This window comes from Oryctolagus cuniculus, chromosome 6 (assembly GCF_051225735.1).
Source record: "Oryctolagus cuniculus isolate XC-2025 breed Fujian yellow rabbit chromosome 6, ASM5122573v1, whole genome shotgun sequence".
NCBI classification, from domain to species: domain Eukaryota; kingdom Metazoa; phylum Chordata; class Mammalia; order Lagomorpha; family Leporidae; genus Oryctolagus; species Oryctolagus cuniculus.
The window spans coordinates 30187177-30209289 of record NC_142872.1 but is presented as its reverse complement, the minus strand read 5'-3'; the positions used below and the strand labels follow the sequence as shown (position 1 = coordinate 30209289).

Here is a 22113-nt window from a genome sequence, read left to right as displayed (position 1 = left end):
TTTTTTAAGTTATACACATAATATGGTTAATGGGATCTTCATTAACACTTTGATTAAAAAATCACAAAAAGTATGGAATGCACAACTGCACAATTACGGATAAGAAGTCAGGCATAAGTTCCACCACGAAGTCTCTTCCCTTCAGTAGTTTGTAGACTGGCCAGCAGATGTAAGGTAGCATCAACAGCTAAGCGATACCAAATGGCTGATATGATGTACTAAGTATAACCTTTGCATGCACATCAGATTGGCAACTCTGCCTAAAAACCTGAAAGATTCAAGACTGAATTTCTCACTTAGGGAAAGCAGAGTGATTAAGGGATTTCTAGCTGTTAGTTCAGGGCTGCCAAAAAATGCAGTTAAAATTATGCTCTAGGAATACGTGAGAGCTACAAGAGATGTAGCACACTATTTGAGTTCAATTTGGATTAATTCTGAAAAACCAAGTTCAAGTAAGGAGAACCTGCTTGTGAGCTTCTGATGAGCATTGTAGGCCTTCTGCTACATAAATCTCTCTCTCTCTCTCTCTCTCTCTCTCTCTCTCTCACACACACACACAGAGTATATTGCACACAATTATGAGACCTATGGACATAAAACCCAATTGAGATAATTATTCTAAAAGCTTTTGCAACAAACGGGAAATTAACATGCCATAAATAGCAGAGTAGTATGAAAACATACCAGTCATATTAGTTAAGAAAATATCTAATTTCATCTGGAAGGATTTGTTTAAATGACTTTAAAGGATAATTCAAATGACTACTTCATTTTATATTTATGATATGTCCAAGCTAAAAAAGGTATTCATCAGTGCCCACTGTGTGTGGATAAAACTACAGAGCTTTCTTTGCAAGACCCAGTATAAGCCACATGCTAGCCCCTTTTCCATTCCTCTTTCCAAGAACAGCCTGACCACGTTTGCACTGAATGCAATTTTCTTATCTCACGAGATCTGAAACTACATTATTTCATGTGCAGATGGAGAAGGGTAGTGGACAAGAAGTATGTTATCCTTAAAGGAAACTTACCTGATGCGAGGCCGAGTCACAGGAATTACCCAGTGGAAACAAGGCCCCTGATGGATCACCGCAAAGGATGTCTTGTCCTGAACTCAACGGCTCATTACATGCTAGGAAATTAAACTCCGTCTTTCCCGTGTGGGCAACGCAGAGATTGTAGGAATAGGGCAGAGTCCCCTGGCTGTAGTCGGGGAGAACCACGGGTCCAGACTTGACGCACAGACCGGGCTGGAAGCAGCCCCAGGCGGCGGGGCTGGACGAGTGTCGCAGGCGCAGGCCGATGGCCAGGATCACCGCCAGCAGGAAGAGCACAGAGATGGCCGCCAAGGCCACCACCAGGTAGAACTGCAGCTCGGCCTGCGCGTCAGACGGGCCGGGGTCGTCACTGAGGTCCGGCAGCGCCTCCTGCAGGCTGTCGGCGAAGACCAGGTGCAGCGTGGCGGTGGCCGAGAGCGGCGGCTGGCCACCGTCGCGCACCGCGACCAGCAGGCGCTGGCGCGCCGCGTCCCTGTCGCCCAAGGCGCGCGCCGTGCGCACCTCGCCCGTGCGCAGCCCCAGGCTGAAGAGCCCGGGCTCGCTGGCCTGCAGCACGTGGTAGGACAGCCAGGCGTTGTGCCCAGAGTCGGCGTCCACCGCCACCACCTTGGTGACCAGGTAGCCGGGCTCGGCGGCGCGCGGCACCGTGTCGAAGAGCGCCGAGCCGTCGGGCCCCAGCGCCGGGTACAGCACCCGCGGCGCGTTGTCGTTGCGGTCGCCCACCAGCACGCGCAGGCTCACGTTGGCGCGCAGCGCGGGCGAGCCCTGGTCGCGGGCCTGCAGCGTCAGCTCCAGGGCGCGCAGCTGCTCGTGGTCGAAGGCGCGCTGCGCGAACACCACGCCGCTGTGCGCGCTCACCGACACGTAGGACGACAGCGCGCGCGGCTCCAGGTCGCTGGCCACGATGGAGTAGGACACCTGGCCGTTGGGGCCCACGTCCGGGTCGGAGGCGCTGACCTGCGCGATGGAGGCTCCCGGGGGGTTGTTCTCGGGGACGTGGACCACGTAGGCGGCCTGGTGGAAAACCGGAGCGTTGTCGTTGACATCTCCGATGCACAGGGTGACGGTGGAGCTGGAGGAGAGGGGCGGTTGGCCCCTGTCGGTGGCGATGATGGTGACGTTGTACTCCGGGGTCTGCTCCCGGTCCAGGGTTCTGTCTGTTACCAATTTATACGAATTTTTGGACGAAGGGATTATCTTAAAAGGGACATCACCTTCTAATTTACAAGTAACTTCTCCGTTGGGTCCTGAATCCTTGTCCCGGATTTTTAGCAAAGCAATGTGTGTTCCCAGCTCAGTGTCTTCCATGATTAGGTCGCGTAGAGACTGGAATGTCACTTCTGGGACGTTGTCATTTTCATCCAGGACTTCTATCTCCACTGTGCACTGCGCAATCATTCCACCACCGTCCCTTGCTTCCAAAACAATGGAATATTCTTTGACGTCTTCAAAATCTAAGGGACGCAGAGTACTAATTTCCCCGGTGTTAGAATTCAGTTCAAACGGAGTGATCTGGCCTGCTTCGCTGAAAGAGAAGGTGATCTCCGCATTGACACCCTCGTCCAGGTCAGTGGCAGTCACCCGAAGAACGGAGCTTCCAGGGGACACCTTTTCGGAAACGCCCACCCTGTATACGTCCTGGCTGAACACTGGAGGGTTATCATTGGCATCGGTCACTAGCACGTGTATCTGTGCTGTGCTGCTGAGGGGTGGATCCCCCGAATCCAAGGCCTTCAAGGTCAAATGGTGAGATTTCTGTTTTTCCCTGTCTAAAGGTGTCTTCAATACCATCTCAGGGTATTTACTACCATCGGATTTCTCTTTATTTACAAGTGAGAAGTGATCATTGGCACTGAGCTGGTAATTCTGCAGAGAATTTTTACCAATATCCGCATCAAGAGCAGATCCTAAGATAAATCGTGCCCCCGGCTTTGTGGACTCACTTATTTGCAGCTCAAAGGAATTTTGGGTGAATTTGGGCGCGTGGTCATTAACATCCTCGATCTCCACACTCACGTGGTAAAAGTTCAGTGGGTTTTCAGCAACGACCTCAAATTCCAGCGCACAGGCGGGCTTCCTCCCGCAGATCTGCTCCCTGTCCAGCCTGCCGCTCACCACCAGCTCCCCGCTCTCCGCGCTCACGCTGAAGTAAGGCTTGTCGGAGCTGATGCGCAGTTTCCGAGCCGGCACCTCCTGGACACTGACCTCCAGGTCCTTGGCGAGGTTCCCCACTACCGAGCCCTCGGGCAGTTCCTCGCGGATCCTGTAGCGGATCTGCTCCGCGAGCGCCGAGCAGAACAAAGGCAGCAGCCAGGCAAAGAGCAGCGGCCGCCGGTGCGCGCGGCCCCCCGCCCTGGCGCCGCTCCCCATCCCTCCGCGCCCCTCGGCTCGCTCACCAGCCTGCGGACGCCGGGACTACCAATAACCTCTGGAGAGCGGGTATGCGGAGCTCCGAACGGACCTGACTTCCGGGTGACGGTCGGGGACTCCTGTTTTTCGGAACGGGAAGGCGTACAGAGGCTCTCGCCGGCGAGTCTGCTGTAGGGCTGCCCGGGAGAGCCCGGAGCGGCTGCGCGAGGAGATCGCGAGCGCCCAGCGCTCCACTTTGGCCAACAGCGGCGCCCAGAGTCCACACGAGGAAACTGCAGCCTCTGCTGCTTCGGTTTATCCTGAGCAGTACTTTAAATTGTGTCCATAAGTGAACGAATTAAGTCGACTTGGATATTTGTTTCATGTTTAAAGTAATACTATTAGAAAGGCCTCCACCCCAAGTTTCCGGGTTTTTAGAGAAATCACGTAGATCTGATAGGTAAATATATATCTCTTGACAATCATTGCAACCTTCAAATTTGCACCACTAGTAAAAAGATGACTGTACCGCTGACTTGACCTAGACCGGCTAGGTCACAATGCATTTTCATCCTTGTTTATTTCTGCAGTGGATAAACGCTAACTTTCTTGTCCCCATCAGCTTCCTTCTTTTTTTTCTAGATACCTGCAAGCTGACTCATTTCAGTTCTTTCCCTAGAACATCAACAACATTGACATTCATCTTGAAGAAAGTGCTATTTATGCTTATCTCCAAACACATCTTTTTTTCCAAAATAGATCCAGAAATTTCCTTATGGTAACATTATTCGGTCCTCATTTCTATCATTGCAGGTAATTTCGGGTGAGAAAATGACATAGCCTGAAAGGAATCAGCGGATTCTTCATTCCCATGACACACTTATTCTCCTGATTGCAAAATGTAATGTGAATCTTCAGTGACCAGGGGAATGACATTTCACCTCGCAACACAACATCTCTGAGGTCTGCTTTGCTGCAGCACTGGATCTCCACCTCTACACTTACTTTATGTCACACAGTGACCTCAGAATGGAAGGAAACAGCCCGGGAACATTCACTTGTAATGGCTCACTGAGGCTCATAACAATCTCTCCCCTTTGTTTAAAAATATTTTTAAGCATCCAATACATTTTGGTCGGTGAATTCTTTTCCAAAATGCCTAATAGCCATAATTTTACAAGAAGGCCTTTCCTCACAAGATGTTGGTAATATTGTTTCTCTCCAAGTAATTATACACCCGAACACTGCAGAATGTGTGAAATAAACTCCCATGCTATTCCTTAGTCCACTATTAGCAAAATATTGCCAAATACATAATCATGCTGGAAAAATGCATCCTCTTATTAATACTCAAAACATCCCAGGGATCAAGCCTACCTTGTCATCCACCTCTCACAACAGACAGATCAAGTATTCAATTTTACTGAAATGCTATTCAAAAGAATATGGAAGTAGTTCATCCTAGGTTGGGTTATTTAAAACAGATTTTTTTCCCAGAAGAATCTGTGAATAAAATTGATCATTGCCTAGAATTTGAGCACATAAAATGGTTGTTTCATAAAGCCAGCGTGCCCAATCTTCCCCTTGAAGAGCCTACAGACACACTTCACATGGTATTGCCAGTAAAACAGCGCATAAGAATCTGTGTTAAAACATGTGACTGCCTAATTCACAAGCACCAGTTCCAACACTCCAAATGATATTCCCGTTGACTGTGGCCAATCTCCTTTATTGTGGCATTAACCTCCCTGCTTGTCTTTGATATAGATCTAAGTGAAGCTTCAACACATCATCCTTTAAAGCATCAATCTAACCTCCCACTAGCACCCCAGCTTTAAAAGATGATTATGCTTTAAATAAATGGAAAGACCAAAGATATTCAGGGTGGCCAAGCTGAAGTACACGAAGTCAGGAGCAGGACACAGAAAAGGACTTCTGAATGAACAAATCTACAGCTCTTCCACAGGTCTGAATCCTACAGAGAATCCTAAGAAGGTGGCTGAGGTGTGTTGCGCTCTTCCCAACCTAGCATGCCGCGAAAGATTCACCAATTCATTTTTATAAAATACACAAATTAACAAAGCTAAATGAAAAGTAGGAGGAAGGTACAAAAATGTGATCCTCTACAATCCCTTCTTGCCCATAAGATCTCACTAACAAGATGATACTATCACCTACCTGTTCCTTGTTAAAACATGACCTGTGAAATCAACTGGTAAATCTGCTTTTACCTCTTTAAAGTCCCCCCCCCCATCTTCAAGATGCTTGCTTTGCAAATAGAAGCATTTTATGCAAAATGGAACTCTGTGTGGAAATAAAGGCAGTATGGGACTCACCTGAACACTTGAGGGTTCATCCTTACATGCATTAAAATCTATGGATGTCAACAAAGAATCACTTTTCTCACAGCTCTCCTGGCTGATGAGCATGTCCACGTAGTTGGGTTGAGGGAAGATGATGTGGCTCTTCCTCGAGTCCGCAGTGAGGGAGACCTCGTGGGAATAGGTCTGCAGGAAGGCGCGCATCCCATCCACGCCCACAAAGTGTGAGGCAGGCATTCCCGACAACCCACTACCTGAAGCCTGCAGCAGGCGTGACTTGTGCCAGCGTCGCAGCCTGAGTGCTAGCAACACAATAACAAAGGCCAGGAAGACACAGGAGACTGTAGCCACTGCCACCACCAGGTAGAGTGTAAGGCCCGAATCATCAGAATCAGCTGTAGTCTTGATGCTGTCCAGGTCAGCCAGGACGTTGGGGATGCTGTCGGCCACAGCCACCGTGAGTGTGACGGTGGCCGAAAGAGGGGGCTGGCCATGGTCCTGGACGGCCACCACGAGGCTCTGCTTGAGCGCGTCTCTGTCCAGCAGGCCGCGCGCCGTGCGCACCTCGCCCGTGTGCAGCCCCACGGCAAACAGCCCCGGCTCGCTGGCCTTGAGCAGGCGGTAGGACAGCCAGGCGTTCTGGCCCGAGTCTCTGTCCACTGCCACCACCTTGGTGACCAGGTATCCAGGCTCTACAGAACGTGGTGCCAGCTCCATGCCAGTGGATCCATCAATAGGGAGGGTGGGGTACAGGATCTCAGGTGCATTGTCATTCTGGTCCAGAACAAATAGATTCAGTGACACATTACTGCTGAGAGGTGGGTCCCCACTGTCACGTGCACTCACTCTCAGTTGCAGGTTTTGAAACTGCTCATAGTCAAAGGAACGCAGTGCATACAGGACCCCAGTGTCCGAGTTGATGGAGATGTAGGAGGACACTGGCACTCCCTGGATGATGTCGTCGGCCAGAGAATAAGTGACCTGGGCGTTCTGGTCACTGTCCGGGTCCTGTGCGGTCACTGAGAAGATGGAAGAGCCTCTGGGGTTGTTCTCAGGAATATAGATGGAGTAAGAGGAATGGGGGAAGGTGGGTGGGTTGTCATTGGTGTCGGCCACATGAATGGAGATGTGAGTTTCTGTGGACAGTGGAGGGGTTCCACCATCTGTGGCTTTCAGGGTAACATTATACACTGAGAACTTCTCCCGATCCAGGTTTTCCGCTGTCACCAATCTGTAATACTTATCTATGGACTTTTCTAATTTAAAAGGCAGGTTTTCTGGAATAGTGCAGGTCACCTCCCCATTTTCCCCGGAATCTCTGTCTTGCAGGTAGAAAAGAGCGATTACTGTGCCGAGAGGCGTGTCTTCAGGGACTGAGCTGCTTACAGAGGTTACAGTCACTTCTGGAGCATTGTCATTCACATCTAAAACTGTGACCAGGACTTTGGCCTTTCCCAGGCTCCCAGGACCATCCTGAGCCTGAACTTCCATCTCATAGAAGCTGGCTTCTTCATAATCCAGGCCTTCCAGAGTGGATAACTCTCCCGTCAGGGAATTCAGATGGAATAGCTGTAGGCGGTTGGGAGTTATTTTCCGAAAAGAATATGTCACTTCCCCATTGACTCCCTCATCCAGGTCAATAGCATTTATCGTGAGGAGCCTCGTGCCCGCCGGCACGTTCTCAGGAACAGTCACTTGGTACTGAGGCAGAGAGAAGACTGGGCTGTGATCATTCACATCCACCACCGTCACCCGGATGTGGGCGGTGCCGGAGAGGGGCGGGTCCCCACCGTCAGAGGCAGTGAGAACCAGGTGGTGAAAGGCCTTTTCTTCCCGGTCCAGCACCTGCTCCAGCACCAGTTCTGGGTACTTGATTCCATCCTCTCCACTTTGCACAACCAAGGAGAAGTGGCGATTGGGGCTGAGCTGGTATCTCTGCAGGGAGTTGGTGCCCACATCTGGATCCGCAGCCTCGCTTAGCGGAAACCGCACCCCAGGAGCCGTGTTCTCCATTATTTTTACGTTTATTTCTTCTGTTAAGAATCTAGGAGCGTTGTCATTAACATCTATGATTTCCACTTCTATAGGGTAGAGATTCATTTTCTCTTCCATCAAGACGTTAAAGCTCACCAGGCACGGCGCGCTCTGAGCGCAGAGCTCCTCCCGGTCTATCCTGCCCGCGGTGACCAAGCCGCCGCTGCGCGCGTTCAAAGCGAAAAGGGGCGCCCTACCTCGCCAGACGATGCGGACTCCGCGCTCCGCCAGCTCCCGCGGTTCCAGCCCCAGGTCCTTGGCGATGTTGCCCACAAAAGACCCTTTGTCTGTTTCTTCCAACACGGAGTAGACAATCTGTCCCGCCCAGGCTTCCCACCAGGTCCCCAGGAGAAAGGAGAGCAGGACAAATCCCCTGCAGTCACCGCTCTGTCGCGCCGCCATTGTCCTGCTGACCTCGCGTGGACACCGAGCTTTCTCCGAATGTGCTTCTAAGCGCAGGTGTGTCCGCGTGGACCCCTCTGCGTCCGGAAAGGAAACCAGAATCCAGCAAGCAGAGGCTTGCTTGAGTTTGGTGCCGATAGGAAGAGAGCTTGTTTCAATCTGTGCTTTCTCTGTGCTGTGAAACTCGGAGACCCTGCGGGATCGCTCGCTCCATTTTCCCGACTGGTGAACAGCGGCGCTCAGAGTCCTTACTAAGTTACTGCACCATGCTGAAGAAAAATAGATTGCGCGGACGACCGTTTTATTCTTCAAAATTTCCTTGTTTACTTAGATTTCTTCACGCCAGATATTTCTGATACAGTCTAAAAATCCACTTGAAGACACTGAATTATTTCAGTTGTGTTCATGGGTGGGTGTTTGATAATTCTAGATAATTTTTAAAAATTTCTGCTTCACATTGCAACTCGAAGTCTCCTTTCTTCTCTTTTGGGTACTGACTCACACATTATCACACATGGAGAAGAACCAACCATTTCAGCTAACAGGGTAAATTGCGTGTGTCTCTGAATAATATATATGTATTATTTAAAAACTCATTTTCCTACAAACTTTTTGAAGCCTCTTTGAATATTTAGAAAGTAAATTCGTTATCTTTAGTATTCAACTTATCTAAGTTATTCCACAACATAAAACTAAGTATGAATCTCTACCAGACAACCAAGATATGCTTAATAAAATAAAATATAAACTCGAATTATCAAATAGAAATAATTTTATAGTTTCAGAGGGACTACATTATTATTGATTGATTTTTGTTGGGAAGAATACCAACCTCCATTTATTGACTTGCATTTCTAAAAATTCTGTCAAATTTCTATTTCATTTCCCAGGCACTGAATTAATTCTTTTCTCCCATTTCTTTATGAACATTTTTCTACTGAAGAGCCACTTGTTTGGAGTTCAGTTTAGTTCATTCCCAGGTGAAGATGTAGATATTTTCCAAGGGTTCTCTCAGATGTTGCTTCTTACCCTTTGGCAACTGTCACTTCGACAGAAGTTTGACCAGAAATGGATGGTTTATGCAAATGATAAAATAGCCCAATAACTTATTACATGTTTTTTTCTGATGCGTCAAAATTCAGTATTTTCTTAAAACCTCAGAAGACTATCTTAGTGTTAATGATCTGTATGGTGGGTAGATCAGAGAGTTTCATTTAATGAAAACTTAGCAAATTCTGTAATTGCCAGGATGTTAAACAGTTGATCAGTCCACATGTATGAACTACTTTCGTGAGAGTAGAATCCAATAGTTTTTTCTATTAGTGAAAATTTTTTAATGAAATAGTCCACAGGTCACTCAGAAAAGAGAATAAAATAAAATAGCCTACTGTCCGTGAATCTCAGTGAGTACTGCCTATAACAATGAGTGTTTAAGATGCGGCTTCAATGACCAAAAATTGGTGATACAGTAAAACAACATTCCTACTGTCTGAGTGCATAAAACAAACAATCATATTTGTACAAGAAACCATTGTATTCACATGGCTAATACCAAAGATTCAAGTTCTTTAAAATTGTAATTTACTACTAAATTCTGGATTAAAATTATCAAAGAATTATATCACAAATGTTCAAACAAATTAGATTTGAATATGTAGATTGGTGGACTCTCTTGTTAGGAATAAATGGTTGGAAACTTGAAATAAGTAATTCTACAATAATTGCTGAAGTACAAATATCACAACATTGGATTAGAGAAAAATGTAGTAGGGTCCTGGTGGCCACTGAGGCTCTCTGAACTTTGCAGTGTTAGCCAAGGATGAAAAAAGGAGAGACACTGGAAAGCCAACAAAGGCCAATAAAACCCCGTGAAAAAGCCTGAGTTGAAGCCCCAAATAATTAGCTTAAAGTCTAAATTTGAGACAAGCTCAACAACCTAGTTTTCTTTGGCAAAGCCACTTCTGATAAACTCTGTAAGGAGGTTATAACCCTAGCCATGGTATCTGAGAAACTAAAGATTTGCTCCTCCCTGGACTTCAAGAACTTATCAAACTGGTTTCAAATCACAATCAAGGAATTCACACCAGAGATACCGAGGGTGAAGATGCCCAGTGGCTGATGAAGGAACAAGTCCAACCAACTGTACACTTGAACAGACAACTTATTAAATAGAAAAAAGAAAAGACAAGTATTACTCTTATCACCTTATTTTAAAAACATCAATTAAATGTTATCTTTATGAAGACTGACAAAGACTACAAAGAAGTTCTCACTCATTTTCAAGATATCACCTGAATTAAATTTTTTTCTCTCTTGTGCATAATGAATTTAAATACACTAGTGGCTAACACTCTACTTTCAAGTCAAGGACTCAAACTTGATTGCAAAAGAAATGCTGACTGTAATTTTAAAAACTCATCAAATCACATGACCCCTGTGTTCCGTTAATTCTAAGGCTGGGCCTGGCCTGTGGCTCACTTGGCTAATCCTCTGCCTGCGGTGCTGGCATCCCATATGGGCACCAGTTGCTCCTCTTCCAGTCCAGCTCTCTGCTGTGGCCCGGGAGGGCAGTTGGAGGATGGGCCAAACCCTTGGGCCCCTGCACCTGCATAGGAGACCAGGAGGAAGTGCCTGGCTCCTGGCTTCAGATCGGCACAGCGCCAGATATAGCGGCCATTTGGGGAGTGAACCAACAGAAAGAAGATCTCTCTCTCTCTCTTCTCTCTCTCTCACTGTCTGTAACTCTACCTGTCAAATAAATAAAAATCTTTTAAAAAAATTCTAAGGCCATGAACCTACTTCAAAAGAGTGCCAATAACAGGGTCTCCTACCTCCTTAGAATGCACTTCCTATTAGAACAACTTTGACAACAAAAAACTGCTCTTTTCTGAAACAGGCATTTAGTCTATCAGTTAAGATTCCTGTCTACCTCATTGGCATGTCTGGGTATGATTCCTGACTCCAGCTTCAGACACCAGGTTCCTGCTAATGTAGACAATGGAAGGCATCAATGATGCCTCAAGTAATTGGATTCCTGCCACCCACGTGGGAGACCTGGATTAAGTTCCAGGCCAGGGAGTGAACACTAGAAGATGAAAGCTCCCCGTCCCTAACTGATTAATTAAAATTTCACTCTTTTCTACTCAACCAAATCATAATTTAATTTGTACCTCTAGGGCATAATTAATGAGATAAATCATTCTTCTAAATGATAACCCTGGGGGAGGTATTTGGCACAGCAGGTTAAATCACTGCTTGGGATGCCCACAGGTCATACTGGAGTGCCAGTTTGAAACCTGGCTGCTCTTCTGCAGATCCAGCTCCCTGCTGATGCACCTTGGAAGCAGCAGATGAAGGCTCAAGAACTTGAGTCCCTGCCACTCACTTGGGAGAGTAAGATGGAATTCTTGGCTTCTGGCTCCAGCCTGGCCTACCTCTGGCTGTTGCAGCCTCTTGTGGAGTGAATCATCAGATGGAAGAGAGATCTCCCTCTTTCTCTGTCAGATAAATAATTCCTTAAAAAATGATAACCCCTTCCCCTTCACTATTTGAATAAGGAGTTCCTATATGATACAAACTTTATTTTCTTTGGGTTGACAATGCCAAATTAAGGGCAGGTAGTTGAACTACAGGTTGCAACTTGGGACTCCTGGATCCCACATCACAGTGCCTGGGGTTGACACCTGGCTCTGCTCCAGACTCCAGCTTTCTGCTAATTCATAACCCAGGAGGCAGTAGGTAATGGCTCAAGTAGTGAGGTTCCTGCTACCTATGTGGGAGAACTGGATAGAGTTCCCGGCTTCCAACTTTAGCCTGGCCTGTTCCTGGCCATTGTGGGAATTGGGAGAGTGAGCAGATAGTAGATCTCTCTCTTTCTCTCTCTCTCTTTCCCCAAATAAACAAAAAATTTAACTCTATAAAAGGGATAAATCATTTCAACTTTTATTTGAATTCTATTGATCCTTCATTCTTGAATATATCATTCAAGTCTGTTTTTAGAGACATTTCCTAAAAATGGACACTACTGAAAACATGTTATACATCATTTTCACTTCTAAATACTATTAAGTATATAATATGCATGAGCAAATATAGCAGGACACAGCACCAGGTGTCCATTTAGTAATCCAATAATTATAACAATGCTGATTACAAATATTTGTTCACCATACTGCTTTAGTATTTAAAATAAGTTTCATAAAATTATTTTCTCAGAATTTGTGTGAGGTAGATAAGTTAATTAGTTAACTATTTGCACAAGGTAGATAGTTTATTTATTTTTATTTATTTGAAGCATCTGCTGACTTATTTCCCAACACAAAAGCTGGGACTGGGCCAAGCTGAAGCCAGGAACAAACATCCTGGATAACATCTCAAATGTTACACCAAAAACCAGCCCCAAGGTAAGTTTTTTTACTTAAATTTTTAATTAAAAATTTTCAATTTTAATTTAAAATCAGAAGTTGTGACTAGCCCATCTGAACGACAGTTCTAGGAATATTATTCATGTATTTTTAACACCAAATGTTGAGTATTTCCTCCTCCAGGTATTACTGATGTTTATCTTTAAAAAAAAAGGAAACTTGGAGAGGGCAGACTTGTGGTTCAGCAGATTGAGACATTCCATGTCGGATGGCCTGGGATTGAGTCCTGCCTCCACTTCCATTCCTGCTTCCAACTAATGTGAATCCTGTGAGGCAGTTTGGGATGAATTAAGTATTTGAGTGCCTGCCACCTAAATAGGAGAACTGGATGGAGTTCCTGGCTCCTGGCTTCAGACTTTAGCTCTCACTACTGGGGAAATTTGGGGAGAGAACCAATGAATACCTTTGAAACAAACAAACAAACAAACAATCAGTAACTAAGTATTAAAGGTGAAAAATATCTTTCATGAATCTACCTTGTTTAGAAAACATTAACAATTGGGGCCAGCACTGTGGTGTAGTAGGTTAAGCCCCCGCTATGTCGGCACCCCATGTGGGTGCTGGTTGGAGTCCCAGTTTCTTCATTTTCAATCCAGCTCCCTCTAATGACCTGGGAAAGCAGTGGAAGTCTGCACTCATGTGGGAGACCTGGAAGAAGCTCCTGGCTCCTGGCTTTGGATCGGCCCAGCTCCAGCCATTGCAGCCATTTGGGGAGTGAACCAGCAGATGGAAGACCTTTCTTTCTATAACTCTGTCTCTCAAATAAATAAACTCTCCCTCCCTCTGTCTGTAACCCTGCCTCTCAAATAAATAAATGTCTTAAGAAAGAAAACTAACAATTATTTAACAACATTGAGAAAAAAGTCAGTCTTATTTAAGAGGCTACAATTCAGTTTCTTTCCCTGACATTACAAAAAGTGGCTCTAACAAATGTCTCGTGATTGGGAAAAGATGAGATGTATGAAATCCAAGAAACAGTTTGCCCACAAGAGAAAGGAGGAGAGGCTCACACTGTGGTGCAGTAGGCTGGGCTGTTGCTTGCAATGACAGCTTCCCATATGAAAGTACCAGTTAATGGCTGGCTTCCTCGCTGGCAATCCAGCTTCCTGCTAATGCCCCTGGGGAGAACAGCACATGATGACCCAGGCACTTGGGCCCCTGTCACCTATATGGGAGACCCAGAAAGAGTTCTGGGCTATTGGCTTTAGCTTGGCCATTGCAGACATTTGTGGAGTAAATCAGCAGATGGAGATTCCCCCCACCCCAGCCAGTCACTTTGCCTTTCAAATCAACAAGTACTTTAAAAAAGAGAAAGGTAAAGAAGATCTAGGGTTTTATGAAACATGAGAAAACCTAGATTTAAAATTGTGTGATTTACTGCAAAAGACAAGGAACTGATCAAAGAGAATTTTAACATTCTGTTGGAAAAGCCATGAAAAACATTAATCTCACCTGAATAAAGGAGTCTTCCTCTTTACAAAAACCTGAATCTGGCTGTATTAAAAGAGGCTCGCTTTTCCCACAGCTCCCCTGGCTGAGGAGCGTGTCCGCGTAGTTGGGCTGCGGGAAGATCACGTGGCTGCTCCGCGAGTCCGCCGTGAGGGACACCTCGTGGGAATAGGTCTGCAGGAAGGCCCGCACCCCGTCCACGCCCACAAAGTGCGAGGCAGGCACGCCCGCCAGCCCGCCACAGCCCGACGCCCGCAGCAGGCGAGAGCTGTGCCAGCGCCGCAGCCTGAGCGCCAGCAGCACGATGACGAAGGCCAGGAAGACGCAGGACACCGCGGCCACCGCCACCACCAGGTACAGCGTGAGGTCCGACTCGTCCGCACTGGCGGAAGGCTTGAGGCTGCCCAGGTCCGCCAGCACGTCGGGGATGCTGTCGGCCACGGCCACGGTGAGCGTGACGGTGGCCGAGAGCGGAGGCTGGCCGTGGTCCTGGACGGCCACCACGAGGCTCTGCTTGAGCGCGTCTCTGTCCAGCAGGCCGCGCGCCGTGCGCACCTCGCCCGTGTGCAGCCCCACGGCGAACAGCCCTGGCTCGCTGGCCTTGAGCAGGCGGTAGGACAGCCAGGCGTTCTGGCCCGAGTCTCTGTCCACTGCCACCACCTTGGTCACCAGGTATCCGGGCTCTGCTGCGCGGGGCGCCAGCTCCACGCCTGTGGAGCCGTCGGTGGGGAGGGTGGGGTACAGGATCTCGGGGGCGTTGTCGTTCTGGTCCACCACGAACAGGGTCAGCGACACGTTGCTGCTGAGTGGCGGGTCCCCGCTGTCGCTGGCTGTCACCCACAGCTGCAGGTCTCGAAACTGCTCATAGTCAAAAGAGCGCAGTGCATAGAGGACCCCAGTGTCCGAGTTGATGGAGATGTAGGAGGACAGGGGCGCCCCCTGGAGGGTACCTTCAGCCAAGGAGTAGGCCACTCGGGCATTCTCCTCGCTGTCAGGGTCGAACGCATTCACTGAGAAGATGGAGGCGCCCCTGGGGTTGTTCTCAGGGAGGTAGACAGAGTAGGAGGATTGGGGGAAAGTGGGCGGGTTGTCGTTGGTATCTGCCACCTTTAGGGAGATGAGCGTTTCTGTAGACAGTGGCGGTGCTCCTTTGTCTGTGGCTGTCACAGTGATGTTGTACAAGGACACCTGTTCCCGGTCGAGAACAGCATTAGTCACTAATCGATAATAATTGTCTACTGATTTTTCCAATTCGAACGGGAGGCTTCTGGAAATGGAGCACGTTACCAGGCCGTTCACGCCAGAGTCTCGGTCGTAAGCTTGAAAAAGAGCAATGACCGTCCCCACAGGGGCACTTTCTGCCACCGTTCTGCTGCCGGACGTAATGACCACTTCGGGTGCATTATCATTCACGTCCAAGACAGTAATGGCCACTTTGGCTCTGCCTCTGAGACCCGGCCCGTCCCGGGCTTCCACATCCAGCTCATAAAAGCTCACGTCCTCATAGTCCAGGTTTGCAGAGGTAGAGATTTCTCCAGTCAGAGCATCCAAGCGGAAAAGCCGTGAGATCTTCTCTGTGATCTTCGCGAAGGAGTAGCTTACTTGCGCATGGGCTCCTTCGTCTCTGTCTGTGGCATTCACCGACAACACCGGCGAACCTACCGGCAGATTTTCAGGCACGCTCGCTCGGTAAACAGACTGAGTAAAGACAGGAGCGTTGTCATTCGCGTCGAGGACAGTTACCAGGATTCGGGCCACACCTGAGCGGACAGGGTCGCCACCGTCCGTGGCCGTGAGGACCAGGCGGTGAACGGCTTCTCCCTCGCGGTCCAGGGCGCGCTCCAGCACCAGCTCCGGGTACACGGGCCCGTGGGCTTCGCTTTGCACGTCCACGGAGAAGTGACTATTGTCGCTGAGCTGCAAGCCCTGGAGAGCGTTCATCCCCACATCAGGGTCAAAGACCTCCATCAGTGGGAAATGAGAGGATGGAGCCGCGTTTTCGTTTATTTTCACTTCGAATTCTTCCCTTAAGAATCGGGGTGCATTGTCATTAATGTCCACGATTTCCACTTCCACGGGATAAAGATTCAGTTTATCCTCGACAAGGACGTTAAAGCTCACCAGGCACGGCGCGCTCTGAGCGCAGAGCTCCTCCCGGTCTATCCTGCCCGCCGTGACCAAGCCGCCGCTGCGCGCGTTCAGAGCAAACAGCTGCGCCCTACCTCGGGACACGATGCGGACTCCGCGCTCCGCCAGCTCCCGCGGTTCCAGCCCCAGGTCCTGGGCGATGTTGCCCACAAAGGAGCCTTTGTCCAGCTCCTCGGGAATAGAGTAGCGGATCTGCCCAGCTCTGGCTCCCCGCAGCGCCTGCAGGAGCGTGAAGAGCAGGAGCAGCTCTCCGCGGTGCCGGCGCCCCCGCAGAGCCGCCATTACTGGCTCCTTAGGGATTTCCCTGGGATTCTCAGCGGGAAGAACAGATCCGCATGCCGTTTGCTCCCCTCAACATTCGAAGTGAAGCTCCTTAAACAAGCGGAGACCAGATGCGAACCGTTTCAAGTCAAAATGTCTGCGCGGCTTTCCTGGCGGTTGGAGGATATAACGCGAGTTCCCGAGGATTATTTTTTCTTTTGCCCGAGTTGGTGAACAGCGACGCTTAGAGTCCTAACATGGTACTGCACCACTTTGCGAAACTATCACTCAGGATTTTGCTTCTGTTAAATCTGTAGGGATGACATTCAGATTTCTCTCCCCCCAAAAGCGAAGTATTTGAAAAAATAAAAGATATTTCAAATAATCTTACATGAGTGGGGCTTACCACTCATTGTTTTGAAAATAATACCCAAGGATCTTGGAAAACAAAAATATTACTTTTTTTTCCGGTAAATCTTGAATTATCACTCCACCATCATTTACCTTTCAATAAGAGTATCTAAAACCACAAACACATTTTGACCCAAGCGATTATAGCACCAGCCATAGCAGTTAACAATTTTTAGATGCTATTATCTGTTTTTAATCAACAGATAAATTAAGGACTGCCTTGATGTGGGAAAAAATCTGTATACACTTCCTAAATTATTTATCCTCATGATTAGGAAGGTATTTACACACACACACACACACACACACACACACACAGAATCTTCTATTCACTGGTTCACTTCCCAAATGTCCACAGTAGCTAGGGCTGGCCCAGGCCAAAGCCAGGAGCTGTCAGATCATTCTGGATCTGCCACATGGGTAACAGGGATCCAAGTACTGGAGCCATCACCTGCTGACTCTCAGAGTGTGCATTAGCAGGAAGCTGGAATTGAGAATGGAGCCAGGATTCAAACCCTGGCGGTCTGATAAGGGTTGCAGGAGTTATAAACAGTGTTTTAACTACTATGCCAAAAGCTCCAGTGTATACGTTTAAGCATATGCAAAGAAAGTGAAGATATATTAATTTTTAAAAAACATTTACTGTATATATTATATAATATATAATGCATATCTATAAAATATATATGCATTTCAATACACTTTACGATTCGCTGCACTGAAATTATGAAAACCATGTAATTGCTTAGATTTGTATTTGATTCAAGAGACATTAAATATTAAAGATATTGCTGATTACATTGTTGTGGGAGTAATAAAAAGTCCAAGATCACCACAAGAATATGTATGAAAGAACAACTGCTTCACAGATAAGACCACAAAGAATTTCCCAGTTCTACACTTTGTGCTGAGATACATCAACACAACACAAGAAATCAGGGCATTTCAAAGTTGTATACTTTCTATCTCGAGATTAATGAATTGAAACTTAATCATGTCGGGAAGGAAAGGTTTGAGGAAACTCACCTGTTGCAAACTGGCTGCGTTAGACGTCATTTTTGGAACGTCATTGCTGCTACTTTCAAACCAAGAAGCTCCATCGCATAGAAGATCCTGCGGTGGAGCATTTTCCGGGTTTATATTAAGAAATTTAAACTCAGTCTTCGAGGAATGCGAGGCAGCACAGAGATTGTAGGAATAGGGCAGAGTCCCCTGGCTGTAGTCGGGGAGAACCACGGGTCCAGATTTGACGCACAGACCGGGCTGGAAGCAGCCCCAGGCGGCGGGGCTGGAGGAGTGTCGCAGGCGCAGGCCGATGGCCAGGATCACCGCGAGCAGGAAGAGCACAGAGATGGCCGCCAAGGCCACCACCAGGTAGAACTGCAGCTCGGCCTGCGCGTCAGACGGGCCGGGGTCGTCACTGAGGTCCGGCAGCGCCTCCTGCAGGCTGTCGGCGAAGACCAGGTGCAGCGTGGCGGTGGCCGAGAGCGGCGGCTGGCCACCGTCGCGCACCGCGACCAGCAGGCGCTGGCGCGCCGCGTCCCTGTCGCCCAAGGCGCGCGCCGTGCGCACCTCGCCCGTGCGCAGCCCCAGGCTGAAGAGCCCGGGCTCGCTGGCCTGCAGCACGTGGTAGGACAGCCAGGCGTTGTGCCCAGAGTCGGCGTCCACCGCCACCACCTTGGTGACCAGGTAGCCGGGCTCGGCGGCGCGCGGCACCGTGTCGAAGAGCGCCGAGCCGTCGGGCCCCAGCGCCGGGTACAGCACCCGCGGCGCGTTGTCGTTGCGGTCGCCCACCAGCACGCGCAGGCTCACGTTGGCGCGCAGCGCGGGCGAGCCCTGGTCGCGGGCCTGCAGCGTCAGCTCCAGGGCGCGCAGCTGCTCGTGGTCGAAGGCGCGCTGCGCGAACACCACGCCATTGTGCGCGCTCACCGACACGTAGGACGACAGCGCGCGCGGCTCCAGGTCGCTGGCCACGATGGAGTAGGACACCTGGCCGTTGGGGCCCAAGTCCGGGTCGGAGGCGCTGACCTGCGCGATGGAGGCTCCCGGGGGGTTGTTCTCGGGCACGTGGACCACGTAGGCGGCCTGGTGGAAAACCGGAGCGTTGTCGTTGACGTCTGAGATGTGCACTGTGACGCTGATGCTGGAGGAGAGGGGCGGCTGGCCCCTGTCGGTGGCCGCGATGGTGACGTTGTACTCCGGGGTCTGCTCCCGGTCCAGGGCTCCATCCGTCACCAACCTGTATGTGTTTTTCGTATCTTGAATTATTTTAAATGGAAACTTTCCTTTGAGTTGGCACACGATTTCCCCATTAAGTCCAGAATCCAGATCGTGTGCTTTGATCAGAGCCACAGCAGTTCCCAGCTCAGCGTCTTCCTGTATAAGTTGGGACTCAGAAGCCAAAGTCATCTCTGGGGCATTGTCGTTGTCATCCAGGACCTCTATTTGTATTTTACAGTAAGCAGCGTGACGGCCGCCGTCCTTGGCTTCCACTCCCATTGTGTAGCTCTCTCTCACTTCGAAGTCCAGTTCTCCAGCTGTGGTGAGCTCCCCCGTCTTACTGTCCAGATGGAACACCTGTCTCACCGCCGTGCCCGCACTGACGAAGGCGTAGGTGATCGCAGCATTGACGCCCTCATCCGGGTCAGTGGCCATCACTCTCAGCACCGAGGAGCCAGCTGGCAGGTTCTCGCGAATACTCGCCTTGTACACGTCCTGGGTGAACGCCGGGGCGTTGTCATTTGCGTCTGCGACAATCACCCTGATGTGGGTGGTGCAGCTTCTGGCCGGCTCGCCCCCGTCCACGGCGGTGAGGACCAGGTGGTGGCGGGACTGCTCCTCCCTGTCCAGGGGTGCTTTCAGCACCAGCTCCGGGTACCCGCTGCCATCTGGGCTCTCCTCCTGGGCCAGAGAGAAGTGTGGGTCGGCGCTGAGGAGGTACCGCTGCCGCGCGTTCGCGCCCACGTCAGAGTCTTGCGCGGATTCCAGCGCGAAGGTGGCTCCAGCCGGCGCCAGCTCGCTGATTTCCAGCTCAGTGATGTTTGCGCTGAAGGTGGGAGGGTTGTCGTTGATGTCCTGGATCAGCACCACGACGTGAAAAAAGTTTAAAGGCTTTTCAGCAACCACTTCGAATTCCAGAACGCATGTCGACTTCTTGCCACAAACCTGCTCTCGGTCTATACGGTCGCTCACAAGTAAATCCCCGGTATCGGGGTTCACGGTCAAGAATTTCTGCTCAGCGCTGACCCGGAGGTTCCGAGCGTGCAAATCCCGTGCGCCGAGCCCCAGGTCCCCGGCAAGGTTCCCCACCAGCGAGCCCCGGGCCAGCTCCTCGGGGATGACGTAGTGGATCCGCTCCGGGCGCGCGACGCAGAACAAAGGCAGCAGGAAGAGAAATCGCATCCAGGCCCGCCCCGCCGGGCCCCAGGGTCTGGAGCCGCTTCCCATCCCCTTTGCCCTTGCCCTTGCCTTTCCGATTTCGGAGAGATGATCCTCGGAGTTCTCGGAGCAGGGGCGACTTCTAGCTTTGCCGTGGCGGTGGGATCTCTGGTGGGAATCTCCGCGGCAGGGAGCCGGCGAGAGCGCGCGCTGTTCTTCCCAGGCAGCCGGCTTCTGGCCGGTCGGCCGCGGCAGACCCGTTGCCCAGCACTAGCCAACAGCGCCACCCCGCGCCTAGGCTGCGGAACTTCAGTAGCGGTGACGACCAGCTCCAAAGGAGAGGGTTAGGAGAAAATTCGGGCATATACTGGTACTGATATTCATTCTTCCCATTTCACCAGGCCTTTTTACATTTTAAGTATTCACTCTGTGTTCATTCTCGCTGTCATTTCCTTGAACTTGAACTTTACCCGTCCAGATATAGTACTTTTGACTCGTCAAAGAGCAGAAATTTGTTCAAGTTGTTTACAGGCATTGTTGTGCTTTTGGTTTTCAAATTGAAGACCAAATAAAATGATGTATAGGCAAGTATATAAATGATAGTGTTGATGATGAAGACATAGCATGAAAATTCTTGAAATATTAGCTTGATGTACAGTTATTCCATTCTATTTTTTCCTAATTTAAAAAAATTATGACTCTTGCTTTCTTATGTTTCATTATCTTCTACCTTTATTATTTTTCCATCAAAAGAAGTGGTGTAATAGGTAAGCAAGAAGACTTATAGTCCTTATGAAATAAAGGTATGGTGCTGGTAAGAAGAGATCTCTTTCCTCTGGTTTCCAAGTGTCCACTTTTAATTGAGTATGGTTAAAAAAACTATTTTACAAATGATATTTCCCATAGTAGCTTACAATGGTCCTAAACTGGGCTGTTTCTTTGCAACTAGCTTAACAACAGTGAGATATCTTGATTTAGGGGGTCAAGTATGGTTTTTATAATTACTCAAGGGGCTACAAGAGGCATGGATAGATGGACTTAATAGGTAACATGCCTCTTCATGAAGTCTTTGGAACCTCCTCCTATATTCTAAGGAAAGTAGTCTATGCTGTCCAATTTCCCTTGATACCCAGGTTACTAAACAATCATCTGAACCTTTCGTTATTGGCACTCTTCCTTTGTCAATAAGCAGTTCAATTTCCATGCTTCTGACAAGTATTTTAAAGTTTTAGCTTCATTTCCAAACTAGAAGATCTTCAAAGAAGGTATCTTTAACCCATACAATATATTGTTATTCTAAAACTTGGCAGGAGTGCAGCAGTGTGAACTCACCTTGTAACAGAAACCATTAAACTGTTCATTGTGTCTAGGATTCTAGTCAGCCACTATGTTTTAATTTATGTTTTAATTTATAAAACATAAAAAATTACTCATTGAAGACTTTGCTACAGAAAATGCCTATGCAAGTGCCTTTCCACCACTGTGTGAACCCTTCAATTTGTAAGAACAAGCTATCTTTTCAGAGTACAAATGAAATTAAAGATGTAAATATTTTCAAAAGTACATGGTAAATATAATGAGAGTGTGTGGGTCAAACATTTTAAAATGTAATATCTGTTGATCATTTGTAGAGGTTTAAATCATGTTTCTATTGTGCAAAGAAGTTAACTCAGGATACCTACCAAAATCTATAACCCTTTTTTTAAAAAACAGTGGAAAAGTTTTCACGTTGCAGTAGAAGATGTCATATAGATTCCCTTGTCACTCATTGGGTACTTTCACTATTCAGTGAATCTACATATTTTGCAGTGATATCAGAATTTCATAGGCATTTTAACGTCCTTTAAATAAATGTTCAAACAATAAAAATGAGGTGGC

General features: G+C 48.5%; 1 protein-coding gene across 9 annotated transcripts in view; it reads right to left on the bottom strand.

The window, feature by feature from the left end:
* LOC100353508 (protocadherin gamma-C4) overlaps window positions 1-22113 on the bottom strand; it is a 193861-nt gene that overhangs the window by 119891 nt on the left and 51857 nt on the right. The window contains exon 1 of one of the 9 annotated variants that reach the window (XM_017341124.4): window positions 14041-17806. The exons of 7 other annotated variants lie outside the window; for them this stretch is intronic. In XM_017341124.4, the coding sequence (XP_017196613.3) occupies window positions 14041-16467 (2427 nt within the window). In that variant the 5' untranslated portion in view covers window positions 16468-17806. Of the gene's footprint in view, window positions 1-5743; window positions 13965-14040; window positions 17807-22113 lie in introns of those variants that run through there. One more of the 9 variants, XM_070076232.2, reaches the window with a different exon arrangement.